This window comes from Carassius auratus, chromosome 29 (assembly GCF_003368295.1).
Source record: "Carassius auratus strain Wakin chromosome 29, ASM336829v1, whole genome shotgun sequence".
In the NCBI taxonomy this organism is placed as follows: Eukaryota; Metazoa; Chordata; class Actinopteri; order Cypriniformes; family Cyprinidae; genus Carassius; species Carassius auratus.
Genome location: NC_039271.1, coordinates 778,241 through 798,851, shown reverse-complemented (window position 1 = coordinate 798,851; position 20,611 = coordinate 778,241). Strand labels below are relative to the sequence as shown.

The 20,611-nt window shown below is 34.9% G+C and overlaps 1 protein-coding gene across 1 annotated transcript; it reads right to left on the bottom strand.

Moving 5' to 3' along the window:
• Window positions 1–328: 328 nt before the first annotated feature.
• Window positions 329–17,874, bottom strand: LOC113047793 (palmitoyltransferase ZDHHC17). Its single transcript, XM_026209086.1, has 17 exons — window positions 17,719–17,874; window positions 11,934–12,037; window positions 10,609–10,731; window positions 10,256–10,333; window positions 9,286–9,430; window positions 8,937–9,001; window positions 8,685–8,847; window positions 7,972–8,097; window positions 7,747–7,889; window positions 7,559–7,659; window positions 6,051–6,175; window positions 5,511–5,573; window positions 5,269–5,362; window positions 4,960–5,043; window positions 4,244–4,401; window positions 4,028–4,122; window positions 329–2,898 (listed from the first exon to the last, which is right to left on the bottom strand). Exons 1-17 carry the CDS (start codon window positions 17,779–17,781, stop codon window positions 2,760–2,762), a joined length of 1,869 nt encoding a protein of 622 aa, XP_026064871.1. The 5' UTR covers window positions 17,782–17,874; the 3' UTR covers window positions 329–2,759.
• Between the last annotated feature and the right edge of the window lie 2,737 nt (window positions 17,875–20,611).

Here is a 20,611-nt window from a genome sequence, read left to right as displayed (position 1 = left end):
ATATTTTTTAACCCTTTTACTAATTATAATTACAAGGTTAAACGCATTTTAAAAATACATTTAGATTAATACATAAATTTTTACATAAATTGTATAAATGTGATTTTAATAAAATACTGTATTACAGTAATGAGAATTTGAAAAAAAGTCAGTCATTAAAAAAAAAAAAAAAGGTCCTAAATAAGGTAATTTTTCTTAATGCAAAATAGTTCATAGTGTTATTTTATGATATCTACATTTAGAAAACAAACATGTTCAGTGTGCAATAAACCCTTGTTTCAGTGCACTTTGCTTCTGTCGTGCAGTGATATTGAAAACTAACCCACAGGCTTTTCACCTTCGAATGTTTTATTAATAAAGCCATTAAAATTGAACCATGCCCAATAAGTTAGATCCGAAGCAGAGTAGGGTCCTGATCTCAGCTGAGGCACTGGAGATGAGCATGTGCTTTTCACATGGTGGGAAAACAGCCAGCGGAGGAACGACAGAGTGAATATAATCTCGAAAAACACTGTCACATGAATGAATGAGCGTCACTGTGCCTGATCCACATATTACAGCACCGCGTCTGCTCACACGTCTACTTCTCCGGCATTTACAGTTTGTACATACAGTGGTACAACAAACCCAGCAATGAAACATACAAAAGTAACCCTTTAGGCTGAATAATAATCAATGAGAACGGGACATTCAGGTATAATACATCTTCAGAGCACCGATCGGCCGCAGAGCATGAGGGACACTCGAGAACGATACACACATCGGGGATAAAATGTAAAAACAAAGAATAAAAAAAACTGGTTGCAAATACTGAACATTCATTATTTACAGATGGGGCGTCTTTCGGATGATCAGGCTTTACACATGCAGTGGAGGTTTGCAAGGTCAAAGGTCAGTACACAGCAGTGCCAGACGCCACTAAAAGCTACAGTCATACACTTGGATAATCGTTTTTTTTTTCTGCTTTTTTGGTAAGATAAAAAAAAAATTAGGAGCAGCTTTAACTAACACGGACGAAAATAAAAAAACGAACGCAAGTCACATATAGAATAATGAATCTAGTTCATTTATGTACAGATGCACATTCTTTACATCCTGTCACGAAAACGCCACACCGACAGGAAGAGGAAATGGGGAGCAAAAAGGGGAGGAGCTTCCTCTTTCTACGCAAGCTTGAAGATCCCTTGGCGACGCCGGGGAAAAGAGCTTGTTTTTTCAGTAACATCGAACAAACTAAAAAAGATCAGTGCATTGTTTAAGGCAGACGAATACTGCCGCTGCCACAAAAAACCCTAAAATGAATGGGAACAGATGGAAGGAGCCCCTCTGGGGTGTTAAACGCCATCTCCCTTTAAGTCCATACAGCGATCAGGTCCACTTAATAATGGCTTTTCAACTTTAGATGTATATACACTTCCTAAAACTACACATACATAATAAATATAGAGGTTCACATACGAGCGTGTTATTTCTTGTAAAATTCAGAGGGCACCTGGATTACTCTCACAAACACAGCAAGAACGTGGCCAGGTCACATTTCATCCAAAAATGTAATAAAACAAACATTATTTATGTAAAAAAAAAAAAAAAGTATGTATATAATATATGAAAGTGAAGACTGTGTTTCTGCTGTAATTCTCATTGCAATAGTGTTTTTTAATTGTTTAACAGTAAACAACGGTTGAAAAACAATGATTTTAAAAAAATAGCATAATTTAGAGGCAATATACTATAAATACTTTTATAGATTTTTAAATACAGTAATAATGAGGTGATTTTTAAATAAAGTAATAAGGAGGTTTTAGTGCAGGATCGCAATGAGAATTATGGGGAAATGTGTTTAACCTTCATGAAAACCGTTTTCTCTAACCCAAATATAATCTAATATGTGTTTCTTTTGATTTTGGGGTGAAATATGACCCGGCTTTATCTTCTTGACACGTTTTCGAAGGATTCACCCCACCTAAACTATTAAACATGCTGCAAATGTACATATATATGTGGAAATGAAGATATGTTAAAATTACCTCATGATACCATATTTACTTAATTGCGCAAAATACTACATAAATAGGTTAAAATAAATATGTTATGTCACATTATTTGATCAGGGCATGAGAATGCGTGTCAATACGACGCCTGTTTTCAGACAAATCGAGGCAGCTTAAAGGAATCGTTCGCCTTAAAATGTAAAAATGTGTTAATATTATTTCCTGCATTGAAAAAAAAAAAAAAACACGTTTTACTTCTATGGAAAAGAGCAGCCTGAACATTCTACTAAACATCTTCTTTTGTTTTCCACGCCAGTCATACAGGTTTGATGCGACATGACGAAGAACAAATAATAATAAAAAGTCTAATTTTGGCCAGAACGATTCCTTAAAACCACAAACGCTTTTTCGACGCTAATATTCTCATTCCTACACAAAGTTCCAGGTTGAACCAGGACTTAACGCAGATCCGAAATCACTTTACAAGCAACAAAAAAAAAAAGGGGTCACAGGAAGAGAACCGAAGTTAAACGAACGATGTGCGTCTCTGCTGACCAATCGAGAAGAGTGGGCTGTACTGCATTAAACTCCTCCTCTTCCTGTTCCTGGTGTCCCTGCGTCTCGGGTGGAGTTGGTGACAGCATGCGTTATCCTGACTGGGTGAGGTTTGCAGTCTTGGTGAAGGAGGTGGTCCCGTTTGAGCAGCACTTCAGGAAAACCTCTCCCCTCTTCTCGCTCTCGCTCTCGCTCCGTCGCTCCGTCACCGCTCTACACCAGCTGGTATCCTGAGCCGGACGTCTGCTCGTACTCTATTGTGTACTGGGACGTCCAGTCTACCACCACGGGCCGCAGCAGACCACAGCAGCGCAGCTCGAAGAAGTCTATGAGGTTCCTCAAACAACCGTGACTGAAAACAGAGGAGCGACAGAGTTATCTTTCCTGACAATAATGTCTTCCTAAACAACCGTTCTCACGTTTAACTGTAGGACCACATGGCCTTAATTGAACATTTACGTTTCATTAATAATAATGTTGCTTGCTTTTGTCATTTTTATTAGTTTTTGTCCTTTATTTTGTTCAAATATTTTTACAGTTTTATTTCAATTACAGTTTTATTAGTTCAACTTAAACGTATTAACTTCATTACCTGAAACAATGTTATTATAGTATTATGAATATGCTTGATTGATTACTGTAATATTTTGAATATAATATTTATCTCAAAATTAAAAAAAATAAATTTTTCTCATTATTTTTCATTAGCAAGTTTTATTAGTCATTTTAATTTAGTTTAAATCCATTTTGTTTCAAGCTTTATATTATTTATTTTAGTGCTTTAACTTAATAACTTAATTAAAAAAATATATTATCTGAAACAGTGTTATTTTAGTATCATGTATATACTTTATATTAATATTCAGAGTTAGCTTTTCAATAGATTTGTATAGCATTTTTTATTTATTTTAATAAAGTTTATTTTAAAATATTTAATTTTCTTTGTTCATTATTAATTTTGTAATTTTTAGTTTCAGTAATTTCAGCTAGTAATATTAGTACTTCAACTTTGCCGGGCAAATAACTTTTGCACAAAGTTTTTCATCTAATATTTAGTTTCAGCTCTATTTCAAGTGACATTTTTCTTAAATGTCATTATTATTATTTTTTTTTTGTATTGATAAAATTTTATTTTTATACAGAACTGGATCTTTTTATAAATTGTTGATGTCTAAACAAGCACTAACAGGATCATTTGTGATGTACCAGATTATGACTATTATATATTTTTGTTTTTGTTATTCTTTTGAGTTACTACAGTGTGTATTTTGCTCTATTTGTGAAGCACTTTGGTCAACATTTGTGTCGTTTTAAGGTGCTATATGAATGAACTTTGACCTTGAGTATATGGATTATATTCTAAAGACTGTATTGATGATGAATACACAGATCAGTCATCTATAAAATGTATTTATGCTTGACAATCCTCCTCTATGTTCAGTGCTTCCCAGCTCAAGCTGAATTGAGTTTAAACGACTCACTTGAAAGGGCTCTCGATGGACGTGGCTGTAACTTTAAAGTGCTTATATCTTCTGGCATTCATGCGCTCGTTTGTAGTGATGCCCAGAACAGCGATCTATGGAGGACATATCAAACATACAAACTCAGGTACAACATGCCGACCGAAATGCATCCTCAAGACCTAAACAAAGGCCTCTCTTGCTTTTGCAACGGATCTAGACTTGAGCATACACTACCTGATAGAGCTGGCACATGATGAGTACAGCGACCCACATGAGGTGAAACACACTGTTGAGAAACATCCAGAACATCCACGGCGAGCAGGTGGCGATCTGGGTGATGTAGATCCAAAAGCCGTCTTTAGTGTAGCTGGTGGCACAGTGAATCCTCCAGTCTGCAGAGACCGAGCACAATCACCATCAAAACCATTCATTCTACTAATGCAAAAAAATCAGGTTACAATACGTTCTCATTTGTTAATATTAATTAAAGGGACAGTTCATCCAAAAATGAAAAGTCTGTCATCTTTATTATATAAAGAGATATTTTGAAGAATACAGTTGACGGTAGCCATTGACTTCCATTATATATTTTTTCCCATACCATGGAAGTCGATGGCTACCATCAACATCAAAATATCTTCTTTTACAGGTTTGGAATAACTTCAGGGTTTATAAATGATGACAATATTTTCATTTTTGGGTGAACCCTTTGTGCATTAAATTACAAGCTAACAATGTTAAATAACAGCATTTATTCACCGTTTTTAATGTTAGTTAACAGTGCATTAATTTCAACAGATACTAAATATTGATTTTAACAATGAATTAGAAAATGTTGACTCATGTTAACTAATGTAGATAACCTGTTTGTAGAATGTTACAATAAATGAATACTATTTTAATTTATATTCGTTTATCATTGCATTGGTCGTGCAAAATAGTGTACTCACAGCAAATGCATCCGTACATCATCCAACAGATCATACATAACAGGAAGAACAAGTAGCCCATGAAGTAACGGTGGTTCCCACTTCCTGTCCACAAACCATGAGGAGAAAAACAAAAGGAATGAATCACAATCCTGTCTTTGGCTCAAATAAGTCCAAGATTTGGATTATGAGATGCAAAATGGGCTTTCTTCACAATAACGAATGATTTCCTGACAGAACATCTCTGAGTTTTTGTGTTAATGTCGTGTAGAAGGGCATGTGAGGTGGATGGTTGGTGGGATTCAGTAGGAATATGACTAGAAAACTCACCCACGCAGTTTCCGACCCACGGGCAGTGGTGATCAAACTTGGCGATGCATCGATTGCAAACGGCGCAGTGTTTCGATCTGATTGGCTTCCGTATCTGTGGAGAACAGGCCATTAAAGTGAGTGTTTTATGAGTGGACACTTTGATGGAAATTGCAATGCAAATCAGACTGTTGGGTTATCAACTAGCCAACGCTGACTGTGTTCAAGCTTTAGTGTGCAGAATGGAAAAGAGTCCTAATTACCAAACAGGTGCTGCAGAATATGCTGAGATCCAGAGAGCCTGTTTCTGCCAGTTCAACTATAGTCTGAAGAGAGAAGAAAGAGACATTTTCTCATGAGTGGTGCTTTCCTGTGCATGATGCATTTTTTTTTTTATTGGCCCAAGTTAAAGAGCCCTGAATCATAGCTCAAAGATTTGAAGAAATGTAGCATTCATATCACTGTCTCACCAATGGATTCTCTGCAGTGAATGGGTGCCATCAGAATGAGTCCAAACAGCTGATAAATACACCAGAGGAGAGCCTTTCGCTCCACACGACATTAACTGATGGACTGGAGCGGTGTGGATTATTGTGATGTTTTTATCAGCTATGTTTTTATTTGGACTCTCGTTCTGACGGCACCCATTCACTACAGAGCATACATTACTGGGCAAGTGATGCAATGCTACATTTCAAAATCTAATCTGATTAAAAAGCACATTTATCTGCATCCGGGATGACCTGAGGGTGAGTCGATTTGCTGTAATTATCGCTGAACTTGTTTGCAGTTTGAGATTTTACCTTTTTCTTCTGCTCCTCGGAAGCTTTGATGATACCAGGGTCAGACTTCCAAGACTTGCCAAAGTTATAGAAGAGAGCTAGACTGTTGAGCAAGAAGGGCAGGTGGATGGTGAGGAACGGGAGATGTGTGGAGAGTTAAGGAAGTTATGTTCAATATGACACAGCAAAAGAGCCAACACAATTTTGGACCAATCAATCGAATCAGACTGATTTGAGTGTTTCATTCATACCAATCTGTGAAGTACCAATCGTTGTCTCCAATGAGGCCAATCACTGCAGTGTCATTTACAAATTTAATGATGGAGTTGGATCCATGCTCAGGCTTGCAGTTGTGGATGTAGAGGGAAAAGAGGAATGGGCTCAGCACACAGCCTTGGGGTACGCAGGTGTTGAGTGTGATGGTGGTGGAGCAGGTGTGGCTTGACCTAACATGCCGAGAGGTCTGTCGGTCAGAAAGTCCATAATCCAGTTGCAGAGGGAGATGTTAATGTCCAGGACTCTTAAGTTTTGTGTTCAGCTTGGAGGGAATGACTTTTAAAAACTGAGCTGGAGTCAACAAACAACATCTGTTCAAATGTGTTGTTATTGTCTACGTGTGTGAGTACAGAGTGCAGTATTGTATATACTGTGTACTCTGTGCTCCTATTGCTACGGGAAGGCAAATTGGTGTGGGTCAAGTGTGGGTGGGAGGCAGTCCTCGAGGTGTGCTAGGACCAGTCGCTCAAAGCACTTCGTAACAATAGGTGTTAGTGCTACTGGGCAGTGGTCATTCAGGCACATCGGGGAGGAGTGTTTCGGCACTGGAACAATGGATGTGGATTTTTGTGGCACAGTTGCTTGAGTGAGGGACATGTCTGTGAAGACCCCTGCAAGCTGCTCTGCACATGCACGAAGCACACATCCAGGAATGCCTTGTGTGCATTGATCCCGCCCAATGCATAGTAGACATCTGTGGAGGTGAGTTGAGGGGTTGGTGGTCTCCTCAGAGTGTGACAAATGACTGTTTGAATTTACACTGAAAGTTCCGTGGAATTCTGAGCTGCAACATTTAAACGGATTATTTCTGTAAATATGTAACATTTCCTGTTTGACTTGTGGCTGAGACGTCTGGATGTAACATGAGTGTCTCCATCACCCAGAGAACAGTATGTCCAGAAACACACTAACAAATGCAGAAAACCTGTTTCTCCTGTAAGTGGGTCGGTGGTTTCGCTGAGCTGAGCTGCACACGGGCAACAATTACAGCAGTCAACAATGAGCTCAATCCCCAGAGGAGATGCTCTATTGTTGGATGATAAAGGCGAGAAGGAAACGGATCCAGAGCTCTTGGACTGATTTCAGCTGCAGGGTTCGAGTGCATCGTTTCTATTTCTGATAAATGATGCTGTGTCAGAAGAGCTAAATACAATATTCTTATTAAGTGGGTTGAATCAACCTGATTGAGTAGCATCAAATCCTTATTATGATCATCAAATTGACAGCACAGGATGAAGCGACTGAAAGGATATCGTTCCAGAACCAACAAAACCAGGTGATGTACATCCAAAACTTAGTGGCCAGATAGATGCCCAGAGGAAGAGCGCTGTGCATGGAGTGATCAAAGAAAGACCTAGAAACAGAGGTCAATGTTAGCGATGATGCTTCGCATTCACATTACAATGCATTAAAAGCCAAAGCTTTTATAAAGGGGTCGTACTTGGACAGAAACTGCACGACGAGCCACATCACTGCATACATCACACCCTTGATGAGCCAGGAGTCAATGTCCAGATCGGCGATAAATCCCACCAGCCAGATCACCAGGAACGGAGTTCCCAACATCACCTTCTGCCTGAACTCCTGCAGACGGACAGAGAAACGTCTGAGTGCATGCACTACTTCTCGACTGGTGAGTCTGAACGGGTGGTTTCACTTGCAGTACCTTGTCCATTTTGAGCCGTTTCAGGTATGAGGGGCTGTCGTAGCCTTTGGCCTGTCTGGCCTCCTGCAGATGATTTATCATCCACACATTTTTCCTCTGTTTGGCCAGATCCAGCGGCGTCTCCCCCTGAAACCAACAAATATTATTAAATGTGAGGTACACCAGTATGGTTTCATTAACTAAAGCCAATAAAAACATTTGCCTTAACTTAAAATGCAATGCGATACAATAATTTTTTATATTTTATTTAAATATTTATATGTTGCATTGGTAATTTACTGAAATAAGTTTAAGTACTAAATTACTTGACGACTAAAATCAAAATGAAAACTGAAAAAACAAAACAAAATAAAAGCTATATATATATATATATATATATATATATAAAATTAAAAATTGAAGTGGATTTCTGTAAGGGATTTTATTTTTATTTAAAAAAATATTTACTAAAATAATAAGAATGCATTTATTTATAAAACAAATTGAAATAAAAATTATTAAAGAATTTGCCGTTACATTATCAGAAAGAACTTTTAAATAAAAATAAATGATTGATGATGAAAAAAGGAAGCTCCTGTGTATCTGTCAAAATAAAAGTCCTGCATCTGACATTTACGGGCCGATGCTGGTACTAAAAATGTTTAAAAAGCAAATACGTACCACTAATCTACACCGTTCATTTCAGTGTGCTAGTGCAGGCGTCTGGACTTTACCTTGATGTTCTGTGCATCCACATTAGCATTAGCCTCCAACAGCAGGCTGATGACCGTAGTGTTTCCGGCCAGAACCGCCCAGTGCAGAGCCGTGTTCTTATGATACTTATCACCCAGATTCACCGACACGTTAAACGTCAGCAACAGCCGTGTCGGGTCAACACTGCAAGAAATCATTCCTATTAGCTTTCCATCTCACAATGCCAAAATAATGTATTTTCTCTCATAACACACACACAGACACACACACACCTGTGCATCCGATAAGCCGCCCACATCAAAGGGGTCATGCCATTCTGATCCATCATATCCACATCCTAGAAAATACAACACAGAGAAGACTTAGATCAGATACACCATACTTTCTATGTCATATATGCCCCCTACAGGCTGAAAATAGACCAAGCACGACAAAACGCATGATAAATCGACTCTTTAGCATGCTAATAAACAGTACTCAGTCACAAGGCAGATTCTCATCATGTCTTCCCAAGTAGCTTATTGGCTCAAAATCGCAATTTAAAATATTCTGATTGGCTGTAACTCTCTGTTATGAGATCAGCTCCACACAGAGTGTTATTAAGGTGTTAAACAAGCATACCTGTCCCTTGGCGATGAGATACGCTACAATAGAGGTGTGTCCAAACTGAGTGGCCAGATGCACACAACTGCATCCCTCGCCATCGATGAGAGACGGATCAGCGCCGTACTTCATCAACTGCACCACCATAGAGAGATGGCCCTGTCTGGATGAGAGAGAGCAGACTGATAAAACATCACACACACACTAAACACACACGCCGTATTGGCATGCTTGCACTCATTTTGAAGGGTGCACATCATTCACATTAATGTATGCACTGAATAAAAGGATAAGCTATTATATTTGACAAAATGTGCAGCGTAAAAGAGCACAATGCATCCCACAATGCAATGCACTGTTATTCTAATATAATTATTTAATTATTTAATCAATTTCGGTTTTGTGTCATTTTATTAGTTTTATATTTCTACTTAGCTTTACCTTATTTCAGTTTTTGTAATTTTAGTAGCCTACTTCAACATTTTATTTTGAGCAAAAAAAAAAAATCATCTAATATTTATATTTCAGCTTTATTTCAATTACTTCAGATTTAGTTTGTGTTAAGTTTAATACTTCAGCTTAAACATTTTATTTCAGCAAATTTTCATTTACATTTTTCTTTTCTTTTTTCAATCACCCACAGAAAGTTTAATTTAATATTTTCTGTCATTTCTGTTTTATGTCTGTCTTTTTTTTTTTTTTGACTATATTTTAATTTCTATTTAGCTTTAATTAACTTACTTCAGTTTTAGTTTTTGCAGATTGGAATTCAACTTCAAAGTAATTTTTTTTCTGATCACTTTTGATTTGTTTTGTTTTTTATCTAATATTTATATCTAATTTCAGCTTTATTTCAATTACCCTTATCTAAAACTTATCTAAGTTTTAGAAATGTTGTTGTGTGTTTGTCCTTTTTATTAGTTCGACTGTATTTCTATTTATTTTAATTTTCTTTTCTTTTTTGTAGCAGTGCATATCAAAGGCACACCTTGTAGCCCAGTGCAGCGGTGTAGAGTTGAGATCTCCTCCCAGCTGATCGACTACAGCTCCTTTAGATATGTAGTACCTAAAAAGAGCAGACAGACAGCATTCAGCTTTATCTTACAGCTGCACAAGAGAGCGGAGTAAAATAAATGACTGCGCCAGAGCAGGCGCTTATTAAGAGGAGGATATGCACACGCACACACAGTCTCGTAATGAGCTTTTCTGAATGCTGAGAGAGTAATAACTCGATCCATTCCTCTGTGTGCATGTGTGTGTGTTGTCTTAATATCAGAAGGGGGAAAAAATCCTAGGGATCCAGGAGAGAAGATATGCATAAAATGAAAGAGAGAGACGTACTTGACCAGGTCGATGCGGTTATTGATTGCCGCCCAGTGCAGGAGTGTGACATTTTCTTTATCCGGCTGACGCACGTCATATCCGGCCTCCACCAGCTCACGGCATCGCTCGAATATCCCGTACCTGAGCACACAAACAGCTCAAATTACACCCCAAAACATCCCTGAACAACAGCTTCTATCCAGTTTCACAACACTGGTGTTCACTTTGTCAGCTGTTCTGTCATTCAAATTTACTTTTCTTTTTTTTAATCAGATTTAGTCAACCTGTCCTGTTTTTTTTTTTTGTCAAGTTTTGGTTGAATAAATGTCTACATGCTCTATACATTTTAAAAATTGGTAAAACTCAAAAGCGTCTCTCAAAAAACTAAAACAGATGTTAATTACAATAATTCAGAATTATCATCATTCTATTAAAACACAATAGACTTTGCCTATTTTTATTTTGATTAAAAGATTAATTAACATTTTATGCCTTCATCTGATTATCAGAATAATTTAAATACACAACACGTAAAAAAAAAAAAGTAATACATTTATCTTATATAAATATATTTGTCAAAATTAATTGGACATGTTTTTTAATTAGTAAATTTTAATTAAACCATTGAAATGGAATCGAGAAAAAAAAAATTTTTATGTAAAAATAAAGCATATTTCATAGGGTCCTAAAAAAATGAATTTTTTTTTATTTTTAATCAGTTATTGTTAAATTGTAAAAGTTTGATTTCAATTAATTAGACATGACTTTTCACTACTTTTTATTTAACCATCAGTCTAAGAAAAAATTTATGGAGGGGGAAAAAGAAAACCCGGAAAAATTGGAATCCATAAAATTAAAACAGAAAAAAAAAGATGAAAAAAAAAGGCATTTTTGGGAGGGGGGGGGATGATTTTATAGGGCCCTATGATAAGGGGATTTAAACTCTTGACATCTGGCAACCCCGAGCATGAAAACTCATGGAGGTCTCTGTTTTTCCTCTTCTTTCAAGATGAAGAAAATAAAGAGAAATTCTGGATATAGAGATCTAAACTACATTTTAGTCTCGTCTATTTTTGTCAAAGATATAAACATAGTCAGAGTTAGTGTTTAATGATGTCAGTGTCTTCTCGTGTCAGTCATGGATAGAAAGGAATATTGTTTTTTGTCATAGTTTTTGTTAATAAAATTAACCCTGGCCAACAAACACCAAAAAAAGTGTCTTTTGCGTTCTCTGATAATACAATGTTGTGTTGACGACATGAGCATCATCAGATATTTCTGAGTCAGGGATGTGTGTGTGTAGATGGTCGTTCCGGTGTGTGTGTGTGTGTGTGTGGACTCACTGGGTGGCCTTGACGATGTCCCAAGTGCTGTAGTCGTCCACGTGGCTCTTGCGGCTGACGCTCTCGCTGTAGTCATTATTAAAGTGACTCTGGGGTTTAATTTCCTGAGGGAGAGAAACACAGTCAGTTCATCATCAGATAGAAGACACAATGTGTCACTCGTACGGTCAGTCTCCATGGTGACAACGAGCTCACACACACACACACACACACACACACACACACACACACACACACACACAATATCATGGATACAGGATTATCTTGCTGTTTCATGCAACTAAATGTTTTCTGAAACTGCACGATTAAACTTATTTTAATCGTGATCACAACTTCTGCTTGTCTCTTTTAAGCATAATTGTCTGTGATATTACAATATATTTAAACATGAATCTTGACTTTGCAACTTCTCTGTGCTTTTGTGAAAGTGCAATAATGCTGATTAAAAGTAAAACTACATTTCTCAAATGAAAACAATCATGATTAATAATTGCTACATTTGTGAGCAAAATAAATGTTTATTATTGATAGATTTTTTTTTAAAAAGCCTGCATTTATTTATAAATTTATATTTTATTTTATGATATATTAACTTTGTTTTATTTTATTTCAATTCTATTTATTTTATTATGTTTAATTTGATTTTAACCATTCAAAATATTTTTGGTTATTTCATGATTTCACTATTGTGCAACCCTGACTAAAATGCAAATATAGCTTATTACTTCATCGTTAGATTTCTTAACTATAATCATATTAACATATGACCAGCCACGTTTACACATCAACCCTTTTTCTGTCCATCTTGGAAAACTATGTCCGTTTACTAAGGTTAACTAATCATAAAAAATGCTAATTTATTGATTGATTAATTAAATTAACAGTATAGTGACAAAAAACATAATTTTAATACAATTGGTCAGCAAGAAAGCGGTTCATGAAACGTCGTCACACACATTATAATTAGACTATTAAAACCCCTCGGTCTGCATGAGGGTGTGTGTGTGTGTGTGTGTGTGTGTGTGATGACCAGCAGATGTCCAAACCTCAGCCCTATTGATTGCTCTGTCTTTTGTATTAAAAGCCCTTCTGACCTGTACCTCCAGCTGTACCCTGTACACCGAGCCCTTTCAAGGATTTACCCCCTAGAAAACAGTATTTATTTTATTTATTTTTTTAATTGTATTTTTATTTTATACATTTTATGCATATGTATATTATTTATATAAAATGTTTATTTCATTTAAATGTACATATAAAGTATTAATTCTAAAATAACATAATACACAGTGACAAAATATTATTATTTAATTATAAATCACAATCGTAGAAAATGTGCAGACTATAATCAGATCTGAAGCATATTAATATTACACTAGAAGTTATTTAACCACCACAAACTTTAAATAGATGTGTAAAAACACTGTAAAGAGACACCTTCTGACAAAAGCTTGAAACTGATTCAAAGGACAAACCCACAGGACACAAGGGAGTCCTGGCAAACACACCGAGCTCTCTTTATGTGTGTGTGTGTGTGTGTGTGTGTGTGTGTGTGTGTGTGTGTGTGTGTGTGTGTGTGTGTGTGTGTGTAATGCCAGGCCAGCAAAAACATGACACAAACACACCGGCCACAGAGTTTAATGTAGAAAGATAATGAAGGGGCAAACACAGTAAACGAGAATGCATTTATAAAGCAGTGGCATTACAAATAATCCTTAAATAAACTCATTAGTGAAGAGTAAACGGTAGGGACCGAGTAACATAAATCAGTAATAACACATTTGCACCCACCACAATGACAGCATTTATTAAAGTCCTAGTTGTTACTCTTACAAACACACCAAACAGCGATGCGTCTTAGACACGATTGTACATATTATCAACACAAAGATTCATCCAGCAGCCACACGTCCAGAGAAAAGCCTAGCGAGATCACCTGAATCCTCAATAATTACCCTACAGCGAAGCATCCCGAATGAGAATGTGCGTGAAAAGGACATACAAATGGACAGCGCAGACAAATCTTTATTTCTAAAAGGCTCTTTGAGAGGTCAGAGGTCAGTCAAGAAGCAAGTATTAACCAGGGTTATCCATCAAAAGTTAATGATCCAGCACAATAACACAACATAAAGCCACAACCCTGCTGAAACCGATCTAGCTGGCTGACATTTGACCTCTGAAATTAAATTTGTTTAGTCGAAAATATATGAAACATTAACGACCTATGATTTGGATGACGTAAATATGATCTTACATTTTTATATTTTTCTTGACTCCTAATTAAATTAAAACTTTAAATAAAATTGAAATCTACTATAACTGTGCTCAGACGCTGACGTGCTTAGAGCTGTCAAAATAAAAGTCTCATCACTGAACAAATAAAAGCTGCTTATCAAAATATTGGCCGATATATCGGTTTTGCTAATATATATCGGTCAACAACTATTCATATTATATTCATAATATATATTAGCAAGTACAGTATGTTAGTATTCAATTAGAAAACATGGTAAATGTGGCATAATAGTGAAGTTACAGAAGTCCAGACTAAATTTCTGCTAGCAGATATCTAATTTCTGCCAGCAGAAGGCTATTTTAAGAAAACATTGAATAAATTAAGTTGATTTTATGCATTTAAATAATTAGACATTCTAAAACACAGAATTAGATAACAATAAAAGAAAAAATAAAACATTTTATAGGGCCCTAAACATGCAATTTTTGTTAAACTTTTAATCAATTATTGTGAAAATGTATACGTTTTATGATTTTATTTAATTAGACGTGCTTTTTGATTAATTTAATTTAACCGTTAAAAAGGAGTTGAGCAAAATTAAAACAGGAAAAAACTGAATCCAGAAAAATTTAAACGGAAAAAAATAAAAGTCCCACCACTGTCCAAATAAAAGCTGCTTATCAAAATTTTGGCCGATATATCGGTTTTGCTAATATATATCGGTCAACAACTATTCATATTATATTCATAATATATATTAGCAAGTACAGTATGTTAGTATTCCATTAGAAAACATGGTAAATGTGGCATAATAGTGAAGTTACAGAAGTGCAGACTAAATTTCTGCTATCAGATATGCACCTAATCCAAATATTTAAAGTCATACGCATAGCATTAATCCTAATCCAATTATACCATTTCAATAATTAGAGAAACAGATATGTTATGCAAGACAGATATGTTGTGCAACAGAACTGATCAAATGAGCAGCAGGGAGAAACGGCATCATCCAGCAGACTTTTATAAAGGTGTCTTGTTGTTTTACTCAATGGTTTTGCGCCTGGTATCGGATCAGTTGGTATAATTCAATAAGGGCCTAATGTACCTCCTGCCAGTGAGGAGACGAGCGCTTACAGCATCTGTGGGACCATGTGACACTTACTGAGATGCTTGGTTTCCTATTAAAACAGGAAGACATTAAGCATTCGACTCTGGGGAACATCTGTTAGTTTCGTCCATATTTTTTCATGACTAAAATTGTTATTTGTAGTCAGATTTCACATTTCTTTGTCTATTTTTAGATATAAAGCAGAAATGCAAATGAAATCACACCCACAGGCACACTGTGCAGAAATAATTTGTCACATTTTGAATGAATTAATCAAAATAGGTCATTGCACTTACATCAAATTGCGATATGGACTAATATCTGTAAATATTAAGCCGGAAGAGTCTATTTAAATATGAATCCTGCATGTTATGCGTGTCTGTGTTAATGAATGGCGCAGATAATTAAAATTCAATGGCGCAGATAATTCAAGAGTTAAAAGATAAATGAAATGAATGTTTTATGCCTTCATTTGAAAAACAGAAAAATGTAAATACACAACAGAATTTCCGAGGGGAAAAAACATTTCATAAGGCTATTTTAAGAAAAATTTTTATAAATTAAGTTGATTTTATGCATTTAAATAATTAGACATGCTAAAACACAGAATTAGATAACAATAAAATAAAAAATAAAACATTTTATAGGACCCTAAACATGCAATTTTTGTTAAACTTTTAATCAATTATTGTGAAAATGTATAAGTTTTATGATTTTAATTAATTACACTTGGTTTTTGATTAATACAATTTAATTTATCCGTTAAAAAGGAGTTGAGAAAAATCAAAAAACGGAATCCAGAAAAATGTAAACGGAAAAAAATAAAACAGAATTTGGGAAAAATAAAAGGGATTTCATAGGGCCCCATGTTGACTTTCCTCTAATTAACACCTTTGATTAACGAATGACGAATGTACAGTGTGTCTTTCACAGACTAGAGGTTTCCATCTGTCCTGGTGGGATTTTTACAGTTCAATCAGTTTTATTTTAGTATAATTGAATGTTATAATTCTTATTAATATTTTGAATTAGCTTTGTATTTATATAAATTTCATTTTAATTTCAAAGTTTTGACATCAGTGTTACGTTAGTGTCATTGTGATATTCTAACTTTATAAATATGTTTTTTTATATAGTTATTATATAGATTTTTTTTTAAGTTTTAGTTTTTTAAGTTAATGAAAATTAGAAATGTTGTTTTTTCTTTTCTTTCAAAAGTTCATTTCAAGCAAAAGTTGAATTTATTGATTTATTTTGCCTGAAATAGCAAAAAAAGAAAAAAACAAATATATATATATATATATATATATATATATATATATATATATATATATATATATATAAAATTTTAATAACAAGTAAATAATTTTTAATAATTACATAAATATGTAAGTTTTTAGGCATAGTTTTAGTTAACTTTAAAAACCTTGCTTCCAATAAGAATTTACTTATTTTACCCTATTTTTTTTCCAATCAACAAAAGACCAACTGAACAATGCTTCACGTTATAATGTAACCTTTTGATAATCCATCACAAACCAAATTACGAGGACAGCTAAACCATTCACCATTTCGCTCTCAAAAAGCCACATGCAAAGCACAGTCTCTATCATTGATTCATGTTTTTTCATGCCTCGAAACCGACCAGACATCTCGGCACATGACAGACATTTACAGACTGACCACTAATTATTATTAGCCTATAATATTATTAAAACATCATACATAACAATAAAACGACCTTCTGATTGCATTTTTTGGGGGGGGGGGGGGGGGTGTCATGTTATAATTTTAGTAATAACTTGTTTATAATCTATTGCACATATAATACTATAGAGCTTTAATATGAAAGAATTACATGTTTCATGCTAAACTTTCATGCTGTCAATGCAAATTTTGGAAATGATTCGAAATTATTTCTAGCAATCATTGCAGCATTGCTAATAATAGTAATATTCATCTATGAACATATTAATGAAAATATAAGAGTCTGACAACGATGAAAGATCAGAGTCAAATCTAGCATTATATTAATCTGACCAAAATGCAGTCCAACGCAGACATCTATAGTGTCCTAAAGGTATTTTAATAAAACAATATGACACAATCAATGTAAATAATGATTGTTTGACTGTCATTAAGATGCAAACGCAGCACACTGTAATACTAGCACAAATATGCTAACGTCACGTTTGCCACTGCACAACAAGGAATAAAACACACCTCTGCCTTCAAACATGAGATTAGACATGGAATAAAACGACAGATAAAAACAATCTATGTGTTTGAAAGGCTAACGTTAGCAGCGATGCTATTACGCAGCAGTGGGGGGGGATTCAGCCCTTCTGCATCACTGTGAGGAGTTAGAAACGAGGCTTTTATTTCGGTTCGCATCGGTGCCGTGCTGCAGCGGAATAAATACGCTGTTTGTTTGTTTTTACCTCGGGATGGAGGATCGGGACGCATCCAGTTTCTGTCGTAAATTCATCCAGAGCGTCCGCCATCTTGCTGCTCGTCCACGCGGAGCATCACGGGAGAAACATTCAGGGGCCGATAAACAGGAGAAAAGCGCGTGCGCGAGACTGGATCTTCAGAGTCGGGAATGATGTTTCAATGTTATATATTATATATTACACCAGTAATAACCTATTAGTATTTTGCCAGTTTCCTAGGCTAGTTTTATAGTTGTTATTTTTTATGCAGTAAAACAAACATCCACACAAATGCTGGTTTTATTGAGATAAAATAATGTTTTTTTTTTTTTTTTTGAGTAACGGTAGCTCTATGAAAAGTGGCAGTAATTAATAAAATCAGTATAAAATAGCTGCTGGTTTGATATTCAATTTTTTTTTGTCACACACATGGTTATATGGAGAGCATGTGACCAGCAGTGAAATGTAAGTGATTGAAGATATAGCTATTGTTTATTGTTTTTTAACATTTTAAGATGCATAATATTAACTTAGTTATTTATTTTTAGTTTCAGAGAGCAATAGCTTATATGAAAATAGCAATAATTAATTAAAAAATTAAAAATGAGAAGACTGAAACATATATATGTAATATTTAGCCAATCAAATTAATAATAATAAAAAAATAATAATAATAAAAAACACATTTCCTATTTAACCTATAAAACCATTAATTACATTCCCTAATATCTAAAATACATTTGAAAATATCCAGATTTTTTCCCCAAGATGTCATAGGATAATAACAAAATTAATTAATTTACATATATATTTCATGTTTAATAACTATAAAATATAAACCCAAATACCAAAGATACATCAATAATCATAAAAGACATCCAGAATCATTTCCCTCGTTTTTTTCATATGGGATAATAAATAGACCAAATCAAATCCTCAATTGGCAGATCACAGAAACATAAATGTTTATCAATTCAATCATGTTTAATTTAAAATGTATGTTTATTTAGTTATAAATTACAGAAAAACAACAGAACCCTCACTTTATCTCAATTGATGTCATTCAGATCCCTGACCTAATAACACATGGTATTAAAAGTTAATGCATCTTCTTTACCTGTATTAAGGTTGATACATTACGTCATCATCCAAACACTTGCATTAGGAATAGATAAGTGAAAAAAACATACGGCAAGGAAAATATAGGTTCAAGGTTGGAAAAACAATACATATCAATTCAAATTCAGAAGAGAGACAATAAATAAATAAATACAATTACCACATCAAAAAAACAATCACATTACATATAAATAAATTGACAAAAATTGAAACATCACATAACAATAAACATAACAATCTTTCCTACAAAACATAAAAACTATTCAAAAACACCAAAAATGTTGCATTTACTGTACTGTAAAGTGAGAATAATTGGGGGTAACTTATGCATCTGCTGTATTACTTTTGATACATTACGTCATCGACCTACTTTATTATTATTATTAATTAAAATTTTCATAAATATACACAGGTCTGAGCAGGTGCGCGTTCAGTGTCAGATTGTACCCAAACTATGAAACCAGTTTATTTTATTGTATATTTTTCTCTCTCTCCCTGTCTAAATATTTTGCTCATTCGTGGAATGCAATGCGGTTATGTAATAAATAAAATAAAGGTTTTATTTCCCTGTTTTGACGCTCACTACCACGCGGCGGCACCCTCTGATTATTTATGTTTTCTAGACCTTTCCATGTTTATTTAGTCATACTGTGTTAACCAACATAAAAGACAACCAATTCTTTAAATCAAATTCAAATGTGAATTACTAATATATGTGTAAAATGACTTATATGTATCTGTGTGTGTGTGTGTGTGTGTGTGTGTGTGTGTGTGTGTGTCTATATATATATATATATATATATATATATATATATATATATATATATATATATATATATATATATATATATATATATATATATATATATACATATATATATATATATATATAATATCCCACGCTACATATGATACATAATCATATAAAGTTCTTTTACGGTTTCAAAAGCCGTTAGCCTTTAAATGTGATTTTTAAAGACCCTCTAAACGTAACGGACACCTAAACAACTGATCTGCGATCTGCCTGAATGTTTAAATTAAACTGACGTGAACGCGCATTCCATCTCACAGACTGATCCTGGACCTGCTTTCGCCCGCTTTGTATTTTTAGCCCAGTCGAACGACGATCCGTCGAGCGCAACAGACAGAACTTATCGATCGCGGATAAACAGTCTCACAGGGGAAGGAAGAAGGACGTGTGGTTGTATCGCAATTCCGGGCTTTTATGTTGCATCAGAACGCGTTTACACTTCACAGATAAAACGATTAAGACACCCCCTGCGTGAGTACCTGTCAATCCGCGTTAAAACGCGTCTGAGGAGTTTTAACTCGTTTACTGATGGACTGACAGACGGATCATCCTCAGACGACGCAATCGGATTTTAGTTCACATTTTACCTCATTCTCTCAAGTCAAAGCCTGTGTTTTCCCTCAGGATGACTTCAAGTGGACAATTAAGGTTCGTGCTTGTGTTTTGTAATTCATATTTGCAGACATATAACCTGTCCTAAAACCTAGTGAGCTGTCTATCTAGACATCCCATTTGAGCATCGCGGCGTTTTTGGGCGGGAATCATTGGTTCAGTTAGCATATTTGTTAATTTTAGACTATTTCTAGATAGTTATTTTGGTCACCAGCAGCTTGTGTATTATTACTATATTAATATCCCAGTGTCAATGTTTTGGACACGTCCACTGTAATACTATAGTATTTCTCAAGTGCCAAAAATGCAACAACAATGCGGTCTATTTAGGTTTCGAAAATGTAGCCTGTATGTTGCAGA